This window comes from Trematomus bernacchii, unplaced genomic scaffold, assembly GCF_902827165.1.
Source record: "Trematomus bernacchii unplaced genomic scaffold, fTreBer1.1, whole genome shotgun sequence".
NCBI classification, from domain to species: domain Eukaryota; kingdom Metazoa; phylum Chordata; class Actinopteri; order Perciformes; family Nototheniidae; genus Trematomus; species Trematomus bernacchii.
In genome coordinates, this window is record NW_022987828.1 from 15,581,680 (window position 1) to 15,603,191 (window position 21,512).

General features: G+C 40.3%; 1 protein-coding gene across 3 annotated transcripts in view; it reads left to right on the forward strand.

Moving 5' to 3' along the window:
* slc8a1b (solute carrier family 8 member 1b) overlaps positions 1 to 21,309 on the forward strand; it is a 146,918-nt gene extending 125,609 nt beyond the window's left edge. For all 3 annotated transcript variants that reach the window (XM_034151998.1, XM_034151999.1, XM_034151996.1), the window contains exons 8-11: positions 8,204 to 8,389; positions 9,888 to 9,977; positions 14,741 to 14,844; positions 15,082 to 21,309. In XM_034151998.1, coding sequence (XP_034007889.1) covers positions 8,204 to 8,389; positions 9,888 to 9,977; positions 14,741 to 14,844; positions 15,082 to 15,354 — 653 coding nt within the window. In that variant the 3' untranslated portion in view covers positions 15,355 to 21,309. The remainder of the gene's footprint in view (positions 1 to 8,203; positions 8,390 to 9,887; positions 9,978 to 14,740; positions 14,845 to 15,081) is intronic.
* Positions 21,310 to 21,512: the final 203 nt, after the last annotated feature.

A 21,512-nucleotide genomic window follows, 5' to 3' on the forward strand; every position in this document is an offset into this window, starting at 1 on the left:
CTTCAATTTTCCCCATTTACTGCACTGTCTCTCTTTCCATTTATCCCACGCTCTACCACCATCCCCCAATTAATTACCAGACAGAGGAGCCAGGTCAGAGAGTCATTATTTCTCCTGTGGAATACAAATGTGTTTAGCCTGTGATGGAGAAACAAGGAGACAATGAGGTGGTGTGGCTCTGACATAACGACAGGGCAGGGTCACTGCCTCTGGGCTTGGATCAGGTGGTTTCTCCCTTATGGATGGATGGGTGGAAGGATGAGTAAGCAGGTGAGCGCTGGAGATAAGAGAAGAAGAAGGTGGGAATGTAGAGGAGAAATGGGGTTAGGGTACGATAAGGAACCAGAGAATAGTATTCATTTTCTAGTTTAAAAACAAAACATCTCAAAAACAAATGTACTGAAAGTAAGGAAGGAAACACATGAAAAACAGCAAGGAACAAATGTGTAGGGAAAATGACTTAACATTCATTTTCTACTGTATATGGATAACTAATAATCTTGCAACAACATGGATGGGAATTGGCTAAAAAACAAATACTGTATGATTACTGCCTGAAAAAAAGAAGGACATTTAATCTAAAAATAAGAAGAAATACAAGTAATACATTCAGACATCTGTTCAAAGGAGCTTGTCTCGTTGTGGACACACTATGTGGACTTGACACACACGTGTTAGAAACGGCACCTCTCTCACACGCACACTTTCGTACACAATAAGCCCAAATGGAGTCACGCTCTGGTTAGGTGGCTCATCCCTTCAAACGCACACGGCTGGAACAAGTCCTCTGTCACTGATAGAGCGGTGGATTTAATACACACTGGTAAACTGGCTTTCTCTAATCTCATCTCTGTCTCTCTTCCTGGCTCACACTCTCTCCCTTCCCTCCGCCCGTTATCCTGCCTCACTCCCTCTTATCTCCTCTCAAACGCATCAGATAAAAATCAAGACTAAAATCTCTTAAAAAGAAATCTCTAATCATCCTTCTTCTTGACCGAAGACATTTAGAGTTTCCCTTCGCGGCTCTCATCCCGACTCTCCGTCTGAAGTGTCGGATTAAGATCTTGATTTGGAGAAGCCCTCTGGAAATCATTTTGGCCTCATGTGGCAACAAAAAATCTGTTGTTGCGGATCAGTTTGTCAGTGGAGATTGGAAACAGCCTTTCTGCTAGAATGAAAACCATGAAAAGACAAACACATACTGTATGTTCACACACATGCACACAGAATGATGCAGAGAACATGACATTTGCTTCAAAGCAAGACACCTGCATTTAATTAGCCATTACGATGTTCTGAAATGTCAGTGTGCTGGTATTGTGCGTGGACACTTTCCCTTGTTCTCTTCTCTTTGTGTTTATTGCATGGCTAATCGAGAGTTTTCCCCAGATAAGCACAGGGAGACAGGGAAAGATTAAGTGTGTGCTCTTCAATGAGCTGTTGTGCACAGACACTCATATATCCTTAATGCATCTGTTGACATTTACATTTAATTATTCAAGAGAAAGAAGTTTGTGTTTGTATTGTTAGCGGGAATGCGTAGGCTGCACGTTACTTTCTGAGAGACATAACCAACATTTTGAAACAAGGCAGCGGAACAATATGTAGGAAAACTTATAGTTAAAGTATCACTTAAAGGGGGCCGATTATGCTTTTTGGAGTTTTTCCTTTCCTGTAGAGTTTTATATAGGTTTTTCCCTCACATCCTTTGTTAAATTCGTATAGTGACTTCACTTCGTAACACATGCGCTTCTATTGGCTAGCGCTCCAACTAATTGTACCTGATAGTCTGAGAGGCTGGACACCTCTAAGCTGTTGACCAATCACAACAGAGCCGGCCAGCCAACCAATCAGAGCAGACTGGGCTCTGGTTTCAGACAGAGGGTGAAAAAAGGTGCTGCAGTATGAGAAAAATAAAGAGCTTTTTGAACATTACAGCATGGAGACATGTCACAGTAGAGACACTACATACTAATAGAACCTCAAACTGAGCAGAATAGGGCCCCTTTAAAGTATCACTTAACAGCACTTACACTACACCAAATCTTTACAACCATGGGTTTACAGTATGAATGGAACTAAACCTTAAACCCTTAATGGTTGCTCGGCAATAAAGGTGAGCACTGCATTTTTCCTTCACAGTCCATAAAATAAGTGTGAGAAATGAAAAATGAAACCTTTTATCCACATTACCCTGTATACAGTTGTGTTGATCCACAGCAACATGGTGGACGTATTCTCTTTGAACCGCTACACTGTTACACTAAAAGCACAGCCGCCAGCAAAGGGACAATGAGATACAGTAGAGAGAGAAAAAAATCAATGAAAAGGAAATCATGGGGAGAGCGAGATGGTTAGGAGGGAGAGTGATGGAGAAAGGTGTAAGAAAGAGATTTATGTGCAACCACTGCACACTCCGCTGCTCTCTAATTACTGAGTCCACACCACATTGTTCATCCCCTGCTACTCTGTGTAAGTGTGTTATTTATGGACAAATGTCTGTTTGTGTTTGCCTATGTGTGTACACACCCAAGGGAACTGTGCGTAAGTAATGGGTTTTGAAGGAAAAACATAGAGGAGAAGAAAAATATCAAAAAGGGCCTTGTAGCATAAAGGTAGCTGACATTGTGTTACCTGGATCATTAAATCACCTGGTTATATAGAAGAGACGAAGGGCGGGAATATGAAGACTACATTGTGCTTTTTACTCTGTTTTGAGGACATGTTGGATATCTTTAAATGATAAAGGTGGAATTATTCTCCTTTCACCGTTAACTTAAGCCACATTTCCTTTGTTTGTCTCTGTAATACAGTGACAGTACAGTAGCTGAGCAAAAGTTGTGTTGCTCTTTGATGTTAAATACTATAAGTTACCCTTATTTCATTGCAGTTCACATCTGTGCTTGCTTGACATTATCCACAATGTGCATCTTTGTGGTGATTGATAATGAATGGTTGACGAACTGATTGATTATTGAATTGTTTGACTGACTGATTTGCTAGTCAAACTGACTGGCTCATTTCCTGTGGCTCCTATAAAGCGGTATAGATCAAATGAAGTCAGAGGCTTTTCAAAGGATGGTACAAAAGTTGCATTTCAGTGCGTGTCCAAGACGGACCAGATGACAGGATGACAGGAGCAGTGGAACATGAATATAAAAGTGTCAGCATGAGTTCTGACAGACAGCCGTACATACGAACACAGAATGAGTCACCCAGCTGTCAGGGTTGAAGACAGAGCCTGTTAGTTTGAAGAAAGACTGCATTTGTTTTAGTCAACAATGAAGAGAAATGTGTTCAAATGCAGAATTAATGTACAGTGGGGAGGTTTTTTCTTCCATATTGACATTTGAATGTTTTGATGAATCCAGGATGGTACAAAAATATGCCGGGTTTTTCAAATATGACGTATGTGTGTGTCTTTTTGGCAAACCTTCCTCTGTTCTTGTCAGTTCTGTTTTCAATTGTGAGTCTTTTCTATGGATCTCAGTGTGTGTTGTGGTTAGCTGTATGAAAACCGACATGTTTTTATCCAAAAGGCTGTGATTCTTTCTCTGTAACAGAAAGTGATTGAAGGGTAATTTTGAAACTACTTTGGAGTTTTCTGCACAGGAGCCCATTTGTCCACATCAGTTTCAAAGCCCTGTGTGCTAGTCCGTGCATCAATGAGACGCTAGATGTGTGTTTGTGTAAAAGGCAGTGGTATGTACGTGCTCATTCCCTATCGCTGTAAGCACACAGTCCTACACTCGGACACACTCAAGTGCACACACCCCGCTGGGCTAGCAGCATGTGGAGATGAGCTGCGGTCTGCCCTGACCTATGAGAGTGCAGCTTGTGGGCACGCTCAGTGAGCAGCAAGAGATAACACGCATCCAACACCTCTGGAGGGTGAGAGAGGGGATTGATATGTGTGTGTGTGTGTGTGTGTGTGTGTGTGTGTGTGTGTGTGTGTGTGTGTGTGTGTGTGTGTGTGTGTGTGTGTGTGTGTGTGTGTGTGTGTGTGTGTGTGTGTGTGTGTGTGTGTGGTGTGTGTGTGTGTGTGTGTGTGTGTGTGTGTGTGTGTGTGTGTGTGTGTGTGTGTGTGTGTGTGTGTGTGTGTGTGTGTGTGTGTGTGTGTGTGTGTGTGTGTGTGTGTGTGTGTGTGTGTGTGTGTGTGTGTGTCAGATTAGATATTTCTTGATGTCAAGTACAAGCATTCCTGTGCATCACAATAGAAAACCCCTGAGTTAGCAGCTGCATTAGCATGCTAACGTGTCATTTCTTGTTTTCATTGTTGCATGGGACAATATTTTTACATTTCTTTCATCTTAGTCTCAAAATAAACTACAAGGATGACTGATCAGGCAAAGTAGAGTGAGGAGGCTGGCCATAGCATTTAGAGAGTCACAATGGGCTGTAAAGGAATGAGGGAGATTTAGAGGGATGAAGCGAAAACGTGACAGTGCATATTCAATTATAAAAAGGCTGTGTCAGCAAAGTGTGACCAAGAATGAAAAGAGTGTGTAAGAAGGAGAAGAGAAAAGAACCACTTTATCAGTATAAGGCTCAACTGAGCATAGAAATTGAGACACGAGATAGAGTTTGCAAGTCAGGCATAGAAAGAAATAAAGCCGACAGAGAGAGTGAGAAGGACTAAACTCAAATAAAGATTGGGAGGAACATCTTGTTGCAGGGGCTCATAGATATACATATCAAAAGCAGTAACTCAAAGTTAGTGAATACACATAACCAAGAACTTTATGACATCATTCTTGATACAACTATCAGTGCAACTCTTAGGACCTAATGCTGAAAATAAGGGTTATTTAAGTATTCATTTTAGAAAATTGGTTTACTGGCTTATTTGGAGCGAATATATCTGCTTTTCTGACTTTGTATCTTCATGATTTATTGCACTTTTTGAAAGTTACTTGGGATAAAAGTGTCAGCTTTGAAATGTAATGTAATATAATCTCTTTCCCAAACGTTAGTCTATGGGGAAATGTGTTTTTGGGGCCAATGGTATTATGTGACAGACCAGGAAGTTGTAATCCTGTGGTAAAGCCACTTTGTCAAATTGGATAATAATCTCAGCACTGTGTACGTTGTTCCCAATACACAGTGACCTCCTGGTGAGCAGTACATAAATGAAGCACTTTTAGTATTTTAAAAAACAGTGCTAGCAACAACCATAACCCGGGCTGAAGAACTGTGTTTCATAAAAATGTAATTGACGGAAAAAAATAAGTAGTGTGTGTTGACAAATAGTTAAAGTGTTGTGTTTTACACAAACACAATTAGGCTAGGTTTCTTCTACAGGAACAAGTCCTGTTTCTCGCTCGAGGCCAGAAAAAGGCTAGTCACTGTGACCTTTTTACCTGTGCTGGACTATGGTGATTTGATTTATATGAATGCACCTGCCAATTGCCTGGTCAAGTTAGATGCTGCGTATCACAGTGCACTGAGATTTGTGACAAACTGTAAAGCATTAACCCATCACTGTACCCTGTATGCAAGGGCAGGTTTGCCTTCACTAACTGTACGGAGGCTCAGTCACTGGTACATTTTTATATATAAAGCCATGTTAGGGAAACTTCCATCCTACATCTGCTCCCTGATCTCACGGCGAATTGTAAGTGGCTACTGCATGAGATCGCATGCTATGGTTTTATTAAATGTGCCAACTGCTAGGACTGTCTTAGGGAAGATAGCATTTAGATGCGCAGCTCCACTGTCCTGGAATAGTCTGCAATTAAAATGGAAACTGAGCAATCTGGTGCCACTCAATGTTTTTAAAGCTCGGTTGGATGCTACTCAATCGGAAGCTGTTGGTACCTGTGCATGTGGATAGTTATGTAAATTGTAATCCCTGTAATGCTACTGTATGATGTCCTTCTGTTGTTCTGTTTATGTTTTTAATGTTTCATGTGGAACCTACTTGAGCAGGTCTCCCTTGAAAAAGAGGTCAATGATCTCAATGGGATACAACCTGGATAAATAAAGGTTTGAAATGAAATGAAAGTGTGCTGCTTTGACACCTTAGAAGTCACCAGAATATTTTGAATATACCCACCCACGAACAGAAATTAAAACCCATACACACAGGAAGAGAAATTTAACAAAAAGTCCAAAGAAAGAGTCCAAGGCTGTGACAAAAGAGCACTTATAAATATAAGAGGGAAGGAAGAGGGAGAGTTTGAAATGGCTCTATTCAGCCGTTACAGAGTGTGTGGGAGGAAGGAGAACTACTGTAAGGAAAGGTGTGTGTGTGTGTGTGTGTGTGTGTGTGTGTGTGTGTGTGTGTGTGTGTGTGTGTGTGTGTGTGTGTGTGTGTGTGTGTGTGTGTGTGTGTGTGTGTGTGTGTGTGTGTGTGTGTGTGTGTGTGTGTGTGTGCGTGTGCGTGGGCTATTGCTCTCTGTACTCGCCTTCATTTATAGTTGATGATTTGATTTGTTCCAAGTGCTCTCGCTGTAAAGGAAGCATGTTTTTTTAATTAAATTAAACAAGGTGCGTGACCCCAAAGGAAAACATTGACCCTGGTAAAGTACATTAATCTTCATTGAATCCCTCTCTAATTTATAGTAATCGCAAAACACACAGCCTGGATGTGGTCCGTGACTTTTGTTTAATGACTTAAATATGTTACTTACAGAAGGTCAGAGACATCAACTGTCGTCAAGTTGTGCGATCGCCGCTTTTAGAGTACGTGGTTAAAATTCGAAGGACAGTTTTCAAGTTTGGTTTTGTGAAGATGATTTACTGTTTTATTATCTGTTATGACAGTTTTACTAAGGCTGATGTTTTCATGCATTCAGTCCCAAATGAAATATTTCCAAAGAAGGTAATGTATCCATCACTGAAATTGAAGGGTTCATGAAAGAGAGTGTCTCAGGATTTTGTTGTCGTTCCCAAAACGTCGCATTCAAATAGTCAAAACTACAGTAAATACCCTGTAGGACATGTATTCGATCATTGAGGTGTCTTCAAATGTTTACTTAAAAAACGAATTAACGAAAGAAAGCCAGCTAGAAGAAAGCTGTACGATTTTATAAGAACCAATCAAAAACTCTTGTAATTAGATGTTAAAAATCAAACATTTCTGAACACTTGGATGGACCACTTTGCCTGAAATATGTCAATACAAAAGGTACAATACAATCATATAAACAAGAAGATGTGCAGAGGTTTTTGGTTGCGTTGTTTGGAGCATTTAAAAGCATCACCATTGCCTAAGAAAGGGCAATCAGTATGCAGTGAGTGAATGATCAGGGTGAAATCAATAAGATCACGTTTTTTTTCACTGGGTTTTACCTAGTCAGCAGGTTTGGTTTATTCATTTATAAATGGAGCAGGCAGGAGTGTACAGACTGCTAATGGTGTGTGTGTGTGTGTGTGTGTGTGTGTGTGTGTGTGTGTGTGTGTGTGTGTGTGTGTGTGTGTGTGTGTGTGTGTGTGTGTGTGTGTGTGTGTGTGTGTGTGTGTGTGTGTGTGTGGGTGTGTGGGTGTGTGGACTGTGATCAGAATTTGACACAGTATCCTTTAATACTTTGCACTCTAAGTGTCTCGGGTTAGTTTTGAACGGACCTTATATCCTAATGATATCCTTTTCAAAGCAGGGCTCATGTGAGTCTGTCAAACAAAGAAATTGATTTGTCCAACATCAACTTTGAGAAAGTCTCGTTTCTATTGTCATTGCATTAATTAGAGGTTGTGCTGTATGCCTATTATAGCAAATAATGTGGTTGTCAAGATTCTAGTAACACTCAAACCACATTTGATATAGTCATGATGTCTCTAACTGATCTAAGGCTCCAGGTATTTGATTAGATATTTCGATAAATTAATGTTTACTGGGATCAATATTTCTTCTTCTACATGCAGTACTCAGTCAAATAGATTGAGAACGAGGAAATGAAAGGTTCCCGCAAATAGCTTAATCCTAACCAGAACTCAATGATCTAATTTGATGCCTGTAAACCACCAGAAATGTTTAATCCTTTGCAGGTAAATTAAGGTAATCTCTGCCACCTTCCTCTCTCCTACTTATATTCTATTTGCTTGCATTTACTTGCACTATTTTATCTGTTTTATTGTGTTGCACTGTTGGAGGAGCCTCTGACCTCAGATTTTCACTGTAGCTGTGCACGAATGACAATAAAAGCCATGAATCCTTGACATCTTCCTCTCTAACATTCTCTTTCTCTCCCATCCTTCTCCCCAGGTGAGGATGATGACGATGACGAGTGCGGGGAGGAGAAGCTGCCGTCATGTTTCGACTACGTGATGCACTTCCTCACCGTGTTCTGGAAGGTTCTGTTCGCCTTTGTCCCGCCCACAGACTACTGGAACGGCTGGGCTTGCTTCGTGGTCTCCATCTGTATGATCGGCCTGCTGACCGCCGTCATTGGTACGATCACAGCTGACAAGACACATTATAGATCATAACATACTGTGACCAGCTGTGATCGTACCGGTGACGGCGGTTAGCAGGCCGATACCTTACAAATACCGTGAGCCAATCAAAAGAAGTACCACGATTTTTTAAAGATTTTTCAGTAACTTAAAGTCCATAACATATTTAATGACTGGTTACTAATATTATTTCATGTTCATCATACATATTGACTGGTAAGTGTATGCAATTTTAGTAGTGTCAGTAGAGTGTAAAAAAATGTATGAGATTAGATATTCTTCATTTATCCCAATTTGGGATTTCTTTTTACTGAAGCATGTTAACAGGTATTATTGCAGATGAGATAAAAATATAATCACATAAAAGAAATATAGAATAAAAGTAAAAAAATGAATATAAACAATGAATATACAGTTTACTTATCATCAGTAGAAAATATATACTGTATAAATATCAATAAGGTATCTAAATATTACACAATTTGAAATGTACAGATTAAGTTAGAATGCAAAATATATCAATCAATCAATCAATGTTTATTTATATAGCCCAATATCACAAATGTTACATTTGTCTCAGTGGGCTTCACAGTTTGTACAGAATATCAGTATGACAATACGACACCCTCTGTCCTTAGACCCTCACATCGTACAAGGAAAAACTTCCAGAGAAAACCCACAGTTTAAAGGGGAACATGGGAGAAACCTCAGGGAGAGCAACAGAGGAGGGATCCCTCTCCCAGGACGGACAGACGTGCAATAGATGCCGTGTGTAAATTGAAAAGATAATACATTTACAACATAGGTAGTCCAAATGTTTGGACATGCATGTGTCTATAATAAGAAGATTAATCCATGAGGATATCAACAATCCTGTGGGAGCCATCAGGGAAGTAGAAGTAGAGATAGGTTCAGCCACGACTCCAAATCCAGGACTCAGGATCCAGGACTCAGGATCCAGGACTCAGGATCCAGGACTCAGGATCCAGGACTCAGGATGCAGGACTCAGGATCCAGGACTCAGGATCCGGGACTCAGGATCCAGGACTCAGGATGCAGGACTCAGGATGCAGGACTCAGGATCCAGGACTCAGGACCACAGCAACAGGCACAGCCACGACTCCGGATCCCGGCGTAGATAGACACCAAAAATAAATTTGGGGGAAGCTGGGTTATTCGGAACATGAGAGTACACAGGTACAGACAGAGAGTAAGGTGTCCCCCGACAATCTAAGCAAAACTAGGGGCTGAATCAAATCAGCCCTAACTATAAGCTTTATCAAAAAGGAAGGTCTTAAGCGCACTCTTAAAAACGAATAGGGTGTCTATATAAACCCAGAATAATATGAACATTATAAAAGTGTCCATAAAAGTAGTTGTAATTAAAATGTCAAAGCAGTAAGGTAGTGTGAGTACAATATGTGTACATTTTTCAAGGTTATTGAAAGGAAAAAAATCTCTATAAGTTTAATGTGTTTTTTTTATGATTACAGGAGACCTGGCCTCTCACTTTGGCTGCACAGTCGGCCTCAAGGACTCCGTCACAGCAGTAGTGTTTGTGGCACTGGGCACCTCTGTACCAGGTGGTGTGTGTGTGTGTGTGTGTGTGTGTGTGTGTGGTGTGTGTGTGTGTGTGTGTGTGTGTGTGTGTGTGTGTGTGTGTGTGTGTGTGTGTGTGTGTGTGTGTGTGTGTGTGTGTGTGTGTGTGTGTGTGTGTGTGTGTGTGTGTGTGTTGTGTGTGTGTGTGTGTGTGTGTGTGTGTGTGTGTGTGTGTGTGTGTGTGTGTGTGTGTGTGTGTGTGTGTGTGTGTGTGTGTGTGTGTGTGTGTGTGTGTGTGTGTGTGATCACATTCACTGAATGTTTAAACACATGTGCTGTACTTTATGTTCACGCTACTACACAGTTCACCGCTGTATTAATGTTCTTAAATATCCTACTATTTACTCTCCGACAGTTTTAATCAAAAACCTTTCTCTCTCTCCACATTTGGCATCTAGCCCTGAGAGGTCTCTAAGCGTAAATACCCCGAGGTCTCGTTAAGGATAGATTTGTGTTCATCAGTGACCTGATCTCCAGAATATTTTGCCACTTTTTTATTTACATTTTTGATTATATTTTAGCGGGCTTTAGTCTTTTATAAGCAGTTGATTTTGATGAAGATCCTCTACATGGTAGCAATCAACTGCATAAGAACAAGATGAGAGCAAGAGACTAATTCGTTTTTTTTAATTGATTAAATATATTAGTAGAAGAACAATACTTTATCTGAAATAAGAGTTTAGTTTTTCTTTTGACTATTTTTTAAAACATTCAAAGAAAAAAGATGCTGTCATGCTGAAGCATGCGTATGGTTCCCAGTCTCTCCAGTCTTTATCTGTAGAAGCCTGCGAGGAAACAGACAGCTGCATGAATCACCCTCTAAATGTGAGGAATCACTGGCGACTGCAAATGCCGGCTTATTATGCTTTAACCTTGGCCCTGGTCCTCTGCTTCTGTACACACACACACACACACACACACACACACACACACACACACACACACACACACACACACACACACACACACACAGACACACACAGACACACACACAAAGATGTAGCACGTGATTGAATGCTAGATGTATAACATGCAGACACATTAACGAGTGCAAAACTGTAATTACATTGACAAACAGACTCACACTTGTATACTTGCAACATATTTAATCTTGAAATGTGTTTCACACACTTGCGCACACACACACACACACACACATACACCTGTACTGTGTCCACCATGTGTTATTAGCATAGCGCTATTTGTCATGTCAGGCTCAGGTGGTCTCTGTCCTCCCATTTTGGGAGCAAAGGGAAAAAAGTGATGTATTGCATACCATTTCACACACACACACACACACAAATGCAAACATATATGCACACAGAGGAAATATAATGTCTGAAAGCACACAAACGGAAACATTTATGGGCAAAAGCAATCACACGCAGCCGCTTGAAACACATAAATGCAAACACACACTCACATGGACATACATTATGTCAAATTGCAGACTGGAAACATTGTGGTTTAGCCTTTCAGAGGTCTTTAATAGAGCCCCCCATCCCGTGGCGCACACACACAAATGCACACAATCGCACACACACAAATGCACATAATCCCACACACTGACAGAGAAACAGACCTCAAGTTCGTTGGTTATTACAGTTAATAAAACCCATCCTGTGCTGTGGTTCCATGATGATTAACCTCGTTTATCACTGTTAGACAGGCCAACTCACACACACACACACACACACACCCACACACACACACACACACACACACACACACACACACACACACACACACACACACACACACACACACACACACACACACAGAAAGGGATGAGGAGAAATTGAAAGGAGCAAAGCTTGTAAAGAGAATTCTAAACTCAGGAATCCAAATCATTTGTTGTTGGTTTGGGATTTAGGCAAAACCTCAGAGACTCATCTGTGAACACCTCCAGAGGGTTTTTAAAGTATTCTGTGAATCATTTCAATTTGGCCTCAGAAATTCAATAGATACATTTAAACTGCAATCGCAGTAAATGGGATTTGCACAGAGAAGGAAGAGGTATTGTGCAGTAGACGTTAGGTTGGAGAATGAAAGCATCTATACAAAATATTTGTTACTATAAATTGTATTTGCAGGATATTTCAGGTGAAATATTAAACCTTTCATATGTAGACTGGCATTGACTAAGGCAGAAACAAAAGCAAACTGCAGGGGTGTAAGTAACTTTAGATGAAAGCATTTTTCAAATGTTGCCCCTAACCTCAAGGGCATTAAAGTCATTAAGTACATTAAATAAAAGAAGACAACAATTGAACTTGTCTGTGTTTTCAGACACAGAGAATTGAAGACAATTGTACGATTACCAGGAGGATAATTGATATTTATTCAATGTTACATTTCAGACTTTTTATCCGACTTGTTTTTGGAAGTTGAAAGGAACAGGGGAGAAGGATAAAAAGGGAGAATTCAGATGGACTAAGCCAATGACTATACACACAACAATCACAGTACCTAGATTAAATGAGGGAAATGTGCTGATAATTATTTATTTGTTGATTAGTTTGTTAACTATAATATAATAGGGGAGGCGTGTTGTGCAGTGGGTTGTGCGTTGGTGTTCGGATCAGGGTGTCACAGGTTCACTGCAGTCAGCATGTCGTTGTGTCCCTAGGCAAGACACTTCACCCCATGGCTTTCATTTATATCGTTTCATCAGATTGCCAGATTTCCATGAGCACATTGAAGAGTCCTTCCATTTCAAGAGACAAGAGGGAAAAGGCATCTGAAGAAAGAGGAATGAAAGGTGGAGGGAGAGGATCTTAGAGAGGGTGGAGAGGTAGAAAGAGAAGAGAGGCGCACTGGTTGATTGACAGTAAGAGAGAGGAAAAGGGCAGACAGCTCTGCAGGGAGGCATACTCTCACAGACGGAGCTGCACAGAGAAACCTCTTTCACACACAAACACACACACATGCTGCTACTGAACATGCAAGCACCCACTCACTCACTCACCCACTCACTCATGCACACAAGCACCCAAACACTACTTGATGCACAAAGACACACACAGGCCAGCTGGTGGAGGCATGACATCAGATTGGACCGGTGGTAAAGTTCAACTAAACACACAGACAGTGTACATGCATGCACTGGGCACAGGAACACAGGGAGGCACCACACACACTTAAGCACAGAAGACTTGTCCTTGAAGCTTTAAGGTGTATCAGGAGACTCATTTTGCTAGGCTCTTTCTTTGGCCCATTGCCTCTTCCCTCCTCCTTCCTCTTCTGCTCCTCCCATCATCTTATTTTCCGCCAGTTTTTCTGCCACTTCAACAAATCCCTTCCCGGGTTTCTCTCCATATTTATCTCCTTTCACTGTATCTGGCAGAAAAAGGGGGACAAGAAAGACTAATCAAGAGAAGATGGCAAGGAAATGAGCGCCAGATAAGAGCGCTAACTGACCATTTGGCCATTTGAGCTCTCAGCACAAGCCTATTGTTATGATTTGGCAACTAATAGAGTCCCTTTTGGAGCTGTTGGGATTTGGCAAACACTTTGGGACTTGAGTATGATTTGTTTGGCCCTGAAAACTGAGACTCAGCATTGTGCATTATTGATCTCATACCAAATGTGTTATGTTCTGGCAGCGACAGAACACTACAACAGGATTAAAAATTGTGGTTTCTAATTTAAGGTTTTCTGCCTTAATGTGGAAACTGGATTTGCACAGTATTCTGTATTTTTAATCGTGCGTTTGCATTTATCAAGAGCCTCCTTCTCTGAATTCTTGTGTAACTCAAATTACTGCATGTTGAGGTCAGGAGTTCTAATGTAAAGTCAAAATGTAAATCTGTTTGTACTTCAGAAAATTCAGTAGGCAGTATTTAATTTACACTGATTAGTGTTGGGGAAATATTTTCCAAGGCCCATAGCTTTGACCCAGTTGATCAGTTCATACTGTCCTGACTGAGCGCACACACCTGCAACCTTGGCTGCTGTGCTCTCAGTGTTTTAGTCTCCCTGTTCCTGCCTGTTGGCGTCAGCTGATAGAGGTGTTATGATTCTATCTTGTTATGCACAATGTGGATTATTCTCTCTGAACTAGCTAAATACACGGGTCTGGGGTCGAGTTCTTCAGACTTGACGTGGCAACTCTACCGTGAAGTTGTTTTGTGAATTCTCCGGCCGAGGCTCCTAAATAAACCATCAGTGTTTGACATCAAAGCTCCAGCTCTCCCCGTGTCTCCTTCATGAGTCGGTGACTCCTCCTGCATTGCTAAATAGAAGTTTCCCCCACAATTAGCATATTTTTGTTTATCAAGGGCAATGCACTGTGAGTCTGCGAAGGCTTCATTTAAAAAGCCCATGCTTCATTTTTCAAGACTTCCGTGGTTAAATGATAGGACAGTCATAAAACTGTAGTACATATTGGTATTGGTCTGATGGTAGTTAAATGGGAAAGTCCAAGTCCAGAATTGTGTTTATTTTTGTCTAGTCTACAAGTCAGTGAAGAGGACATGTGGCCAAATGGTGACACTAGGTAAAAGGTCATAGTAACACTAAAGTTAATATATCTAATTCCCGTCGGAGGCAACTGGTAAAAAGTTGCCAAATCCACTGAAACAATCCCTGCTTTCTCTCTCTCAGATATTCCTGTTTGCAGATGAACTACCCTTATCTTACCAGAGACAAACAGCAACAATGCTTGGGTTGGCTTGTGAGGTTCCCTTTTCACGAGAATCCATAGAATGTCCAAACTGTTAACTGTCTGTCTCCTTTCCTTTCACAGATACCTTTGCCAGTAAGGTGGCTGCTACCCAGGATCAGTATGCAGATGCATCCATTGGAAATGTGACAGGCTCTAATGCTGTCAATGTTTTCCTCGGCATCGGGGTGAGTCCCACTCATTAAAAGATGGAAGGATTGATGGATGGATGGATGGAGTGATAGATAGATAGAGTGGTAGATATATTGAGAGATTAAGTGACTTTACCGATTGTGTGATTCATAGCTGGTATAAATCCAGTTGTTGTTCCTTATGATTTATATGTTGGTTTTTGAGTGCTTACCTTTAATGCCTCCACCGTTATAAAGAGCCATGTCACTCAGTTTGATTGTGATGCTTGACAGGTGGCGTGGTCCATCGCAGCCATTTACCATAACAGCAGAGGGGAGGAGTTCAGGGTGGATCCGGGCCAGCTGGCCTTTTCCGTCACGCTCTTCACTATCTTTGCCTTTATCGCCGTCGGCACGCTAATGTACCGACGGCGGCCAGATATCGGTGGAGAGCTCGGAGGGCCCCGGACGGCGAAGGTCCTGACCACCATGCTGTTCTTCAGCCTGTGGCTCCTCTACATCCTCTTCTCCTCACTGGAGGCCTACTGCCACATCAAGGGCTTCTAAGATGACAAGAGATGACGAAAGGGAAGGGTGGGACAGGAGGAGAACACGGAAGAAGTGGAGGAGGATGAACGTATGGATTTGGAAATGATGGCTGTCTCATTGATCTATCACTCCCTCCCTTTACGCAAGACTGAATGCCAGATGAATGGATGGATGTACAGATGAAGAAATGAAAGAGGCATTAAAGTATCTATAAACATACCTGAAGGAAATACGGATGCATGGAAGGGCAACGACAAACAGGAAAATCAAAGGAGCGAGAGAGATAGCTCAGAAAATAGAAGAATCGCAGAATACACTTAAGAAGAAGTTTTTTTGTCTTGATCTATAATCCAAACCAATCAAGTTGTCTTAAACCCAAACCCATTTCAAATACATAAAACCAAACCCAAAACACCTACAATGTGTCACTGCTGGATTGACCATACAGAAGCGAAGAAAATGAGGTTCAACAAAACAAGGAGGGTTAAAGAAGACCAATCTCACAGCTCCTCGGATATGTGGCTTTAACAACAGAAATCCCATTAATCCCCTCCAGTCGGAGCGATGCTATTCCCCCGTCCAATTAGAGTAACAGGCTTGAGTGTGACCGGAAAGGACAGACTAACTTTATCAGTATGAACATGCATGGACAGACAATACTGGAAACACAATCAGAAGAAACCGGATGTATTGCCACAACTGTTTAATGACAACAAACTGTGCGTGCTGGTGTGTGACTGTGTTTCTGTGCTTGTGTGCTGTGGGAAGATGGTCAAGTACTGTGAAAAAAAACGCCTCTCTTTTTGCTGTCGCTGCGTGAGACTGAATATGCTTTCGTATTCAAGGTCTTTTTGACTCCCACTCTCCCAGCCTGTAGAATTGCTGACTCTTTTTGCGGGAGGCCGCGTTTAAGATATGAAATGTTTTGAACACCGCTGAGAGCTGAGCGTACATTGCAGCTCCACAATTTTCCTTCTGAATGTCTTGGTTACGCCATGCGCTCTCGAACAGGCCATCTTTCTGTTGCTTTATACAGTAGGTGTAAATGATTTAAGGTCTAATATGAATCAAGAAAGGGTTAGTGTGCTTTTACCTTTAAAAGGCCGTGTCTGAGAAGACAAAATGGCCGCTTTACCGTTTAAAACTGTTAGAGAAACTATAATCATTGCATAAATATCTCGGTAAATCTTGTGTGTTTTCGTTGGGGTTTTCTTAAACTGTGGAATTCTTTTACATGATTTTCCACCTATGAGATTCCCGCCATCATGTGTCAATTGTAACATTGCAAAAGACTTTCAAAAGTAGGTACTGCCCTCTGTGATACTCATAGTTTGCTTAACTGCCTCCGCCATTGTTTTTCTAACTTTGATGCCGCTTTCCCATTGGTTCACTCAAACGCTTGTGTCGTTATCCCTGTGTGTCTTAAGCACCTCCCCCTGGCTGGTCAGTGGACCAATCAAAATCCTCAAGGGCTTTGTAAGAAACAACCACTAATCTGTTACCCTGACCCTTGATGTATTATTCTTCACCTAGATTGGTCTTTTGGGGGCAATTTAACAGGGATTTGTATTCCATAGCATTATACACCACCTGCTCAGATGTTAGGACCTATCTTCAGCGTATCTTAAAAAAAAGACTGCATGAAAAATTAATTGAGAATAAAAGGTTGTCCGACCAAGTTAGCTACATTTTGGCAAAAGCGACCCAATGATCCAAAGTTCTCTGTCGGACAAGACTTGTCCCAGTTCATTACAAAGACTTCCTATATATTGTACCTTATTCCAAATTAACTCACATCTTCTTTTCCAGGCTGCCTCCACACTAACTCTTAAAGATAATACTATACTTCAGGTATGTGGATCATGCAGGCCTAAATCCAAAGGAATTAATAAACATCTGAGTTTATATTTTGTCTCTTTTTTCAAAGCAATGCGTTTGCTCTTGACTGAAGAAACATAATGTAATTCAATGATTCATGCCGGCTTGGAAACCAACTCTTAAGCCGTCAGATAAAGGAATAGATAAAAACCTATTAGCTATTGTTGAAGAAGTAGGCTTACTCACAGATACAAATAAATACTTTTGCTTAGGGTACATCTAATCTCCGACACCTAGATTCTGTTGAACCAGCTCACAGACTTTTGAAGACAACTCTTTAGCAAATAAAATAGGATAATGATATTATAAATATGCCAAGCTTATTTGAAATCCCTATTCAAGTGGGCTCGCTAGTTAAGATGTAACAATTAAACTGCAGATATCAACAGACTTACAAACTGGGAATCTTTAATCGGTTATGGAAAGACAATTAAAATATGTCCAGAAGTGTGTGTAGAAAATAATACTTCTAGGCTGTCAACTGGCAGAGAGGTTTACACTTTAGACTGTTAACAATTTTACCCTAAAACCACAGAGATCTAAACGTTCACAAAACGTACTGTTTACCTAAGGCACTCAAAAAGTCCATAGTTTGTTGAATGGCACTATATGCATCTAAATTGGCCAGAATTTTCCTGCTGATGTTGTGTTTTTTACTTGATGTATAATATAATAGTTAGTATTTTAATTGTCATCTGTAACGTAGGTAGTCTGGGCTAAATGTTATCCTTTAAATCTTGGCAAAAAATCTTGTCGCGGACAACTTAATCGCCTGTGAGAAAGAAGAGCCCTGGATTGGATGAGTTTGGCAAAGCCACACTATCTTGAGTAGATTTTATATAAAGATGGTCTTGGTTTTGTAACCTGATCACCAAATGATGCGTGGAGAATCATCCCAGAACGGAAATCTGGCCAAACTCTAAAAAAAGACTCTGTAGTATGCAGACTTTTGTTATTTGCAGCACCATTGTTGCACATTTTCAAAACAACTTAAACATTAAAAAACATTCTATAAACTCTGATAATAAATAAAACATTTGACAGCCACTTGTATTTGCCAAACTCTTGACAATGCACGGCTCTCCGTTAGAGTAGCTGTTCTCTCGTGAAGGCCTTGGAGTGGCAGTTTACCCCTGTTTTGCCAAAGGGAAATCTTTCTATTAGAAACTTACTATTTGCAGTCCGACCTGTAAAGGGTTTTCTAACCAATGGATCTTTCTTAAAACACCAAATATTATTCATATGTCATTAACAATTTGAAAGGAGACATGTCGTTTTAACCTTACCAGAATCTTTCTATTTAAATGTGTATGCATTTGTCTCTTCACTGGCATGGAGCTTAAGGTTTATACACTGTAAAAAGTTATGCTAGCTTGTGCAAAAAAAAAAAAAGAAATAACATTGTCGAAGCTTTTTGCATCGCTTTTTGAGTAAACTCAACAGGGTTTAAATTATCGTAGATATTGCTAAATCATTTTGGATTTACTTAAAACGTGCCAGCTGCTTCATTTGTCAGAGTGAACTTGTGTAGGAATGAAAAGCTTGCAGTAATGTAGTTGTTTGCATCAAATTAGTTTGCTGCACAAATTTGACAGAAGCTAACATTTTTTTAATTGATGGGAATATAGTTATTTTGCTACACCGGCTTTGTTGCAATGCCTCTTTCAGTGTGTCTACCTTGACTTATAAAGCTAGTCTGACTTGAAGCTAATGGCAGATTAACGACAGCTTTTCAAAGCCTCACCGTTTGGACCAAGCCTGGAAGCTAAACTCAACAAACAAAATGTTAGCTGTGACTAGCAGGTTCGAGCTGCTAAGCTAACCTGGATAAGAATCAAAATAGCGCTTTAGCTTAGCTTCCTTACTTGGTTTGGACATTGGAGGTTTGAAGGGTCAAAGGTTAGCCAGGCCACCGCTGTAAATATAACACTAAGAGCAAGCAAGGAGTAGAAAGATAAACTGTAGACTTTTTTTGAAGAAGCTAGCAGAGTTTTAGATGAAGGAAAAGCATTGCACTGGTTCTTGTCGCTTATGTGAAACGGCTACTTTTATGTTTCGTCGAAAACACTAATGAAGTTGCTTCTGATGTAAACAACAACAACAGATTTTGTTTTTTGACTGATGTACACAGTAAAAATGTTGTACCTGATGTAAAAAAAAAAAAAGAAAACAACGGTGGTGAACCATTAACGATGTTGCTTCTGATGTAAAGATTGATGATGCGTTTTCGTTGCCTCGTTCACTTCTTGACGGATTGTCTGTCTGACGGGAAAAACTGTCTGTCCGAGGAATAAATGAATGCAACAGCGAACGGACGGACGGACAAACAAAAGGAAAGACAAACACCCCTGCTGATACGAGCTGAGCAACGTCATGCTGAGATGTTGTACTGTTGGAAAAAATACATTACCAGAGCTATTCTCTACCCTTAAAGTAACATTTAACATTGTAGAAAGATGATTATAACGGGAGGTTATGAACATTAAAAAAAAAAAAAAACATGAAGTTACAGCCATACATTGATTTCTGGGTCAGAGAGATTGAAATGGACTTCTCCTGCTCAGCATGTGTATTGTTATTGTGTCTATCTGTCCCTCTGTGTCTCTTCCCTCTTTCTCTGTCTCTCTGCTGCCAAAGCAACCGAAACCGGCAGCAATCCTTTTCGTTCCGTCTTTTTCTCCCCTCCGTCTCCCTATGCCATGTTTTTCATATTTGGGAATGTCAATGTGCTAACTTGTTGACACTGTGCATGAATGATAACATGTCTGTATATAGTATTAGAGAATCGTATCCCATTCCCCTGGTGTTGACAACAAAATGGTTCGAATGTTGTACAGATTCTGGTTTTCTGTTCATCTTTGATTCTGTTCGATTACATTTTGTCTTTTTTTCAAATGTGTGTAGATCTTAAAACAATGTTTTTTAATTTAAACAAAGAAGTAACTTGCACATTAATGTTTGATTAACTAATTAAGGGTGTTTTTTTGGTAAAAAGGCAATATCTGCTGTTATTGAATGAGAGAGGAGATCTTAAAGGAGTTATGTATCTTAAATAAATAATCTATAAGAGAGTTGCATGGGTTATTTGTACAGAAAAAAGACACTGCTTGCTACTTCTACCATAACTGTATTCTCTAACAGAGGGTGAGGGATACTGTGTGTACATCTAAAGGTTATTTTGTCATTAAAGAAATAATAATAATAATAATAATAATAATAGTGTGTATATACTGTACAGTGTTATAAGTGAGGTGGACTATATGGCCACCACGCTAAGCGTAGAGAGTTAAATCTACATATTTATTTAATGGAAACAAAAACACTCACTTCACTCAAGAATGACATATATTGCCTTTTTTGAAGAAGTTTGCTTAAAGTGTCTCTATCACTCTTTCTTCTATATGTCTTTTTCCCCCATTCCATCTTTGTCTTTTATTTTTATATTGGAGGGGCGGTTTATATTTCTCTGGCTTTTTCATTTCTTCACGGTTTATTCGGACTCAGCCATTGTCACTTTTTCCATTTGTCTGGCTGTTTGATCCCTCTGACTCAACATATCTCATCTGTCTTTTTACATGTATATCCATCTATAGTTCAAAAGAATATGTCTCCATCTGTTTGATTCTCTCAAAGGATCATTTGTCTTGACTTGAGACACCATCTGTCTGATTCAGAACCGTCTGCCATTTTAAATCTGTTTCCTTAATCCTGCACGTCTTTCTCCACCTCCACATCCTTTTCTTCATTTCTCTGTCCTTCTTCTCTTCTCTCGTGCGTAGTTGGGATACTAAACGTTTGTTAATTTGATTTGGTTTAAAAATGAAACAGTTATATTGTTGATCATAATGAAGATTTTTATTTTTTATTTCAATGTTTTGATTTCTTTTTCTCTCATGATTTGCCGCTGTCCTCTGTGTGCGCGTGTGTGTTGATTTAGTTTATTTCTATTAATTTTTGTTGAACACCAACTGATCAGAAGAAAGTTGTTGTATGTGTGTTGCCACTAACTGTGACTGCTCTTCATGGTACTTCTGATAAAACCAATAAAATAAAGTTTGGGATACCCTGTTTCAGAGACCCTGCGACTCCACTGCCTTTCTAGTTCGTGTGTGTGTGCGTGTGCGTGTGCGTGTGTCTTACATTCAATCTGTGATGAACAGCGTTAATATGAAAGCTTAATTATTATGCAAATTTCCATTGGAGTTTATATTTTCCTTTAGTGGAAGTAAATGGGCAAGCAGCTCTTTTGTTAGCGTGTCTCGCTCTCTCCCTATATCTCACGCTCAACCTCCCCTAGA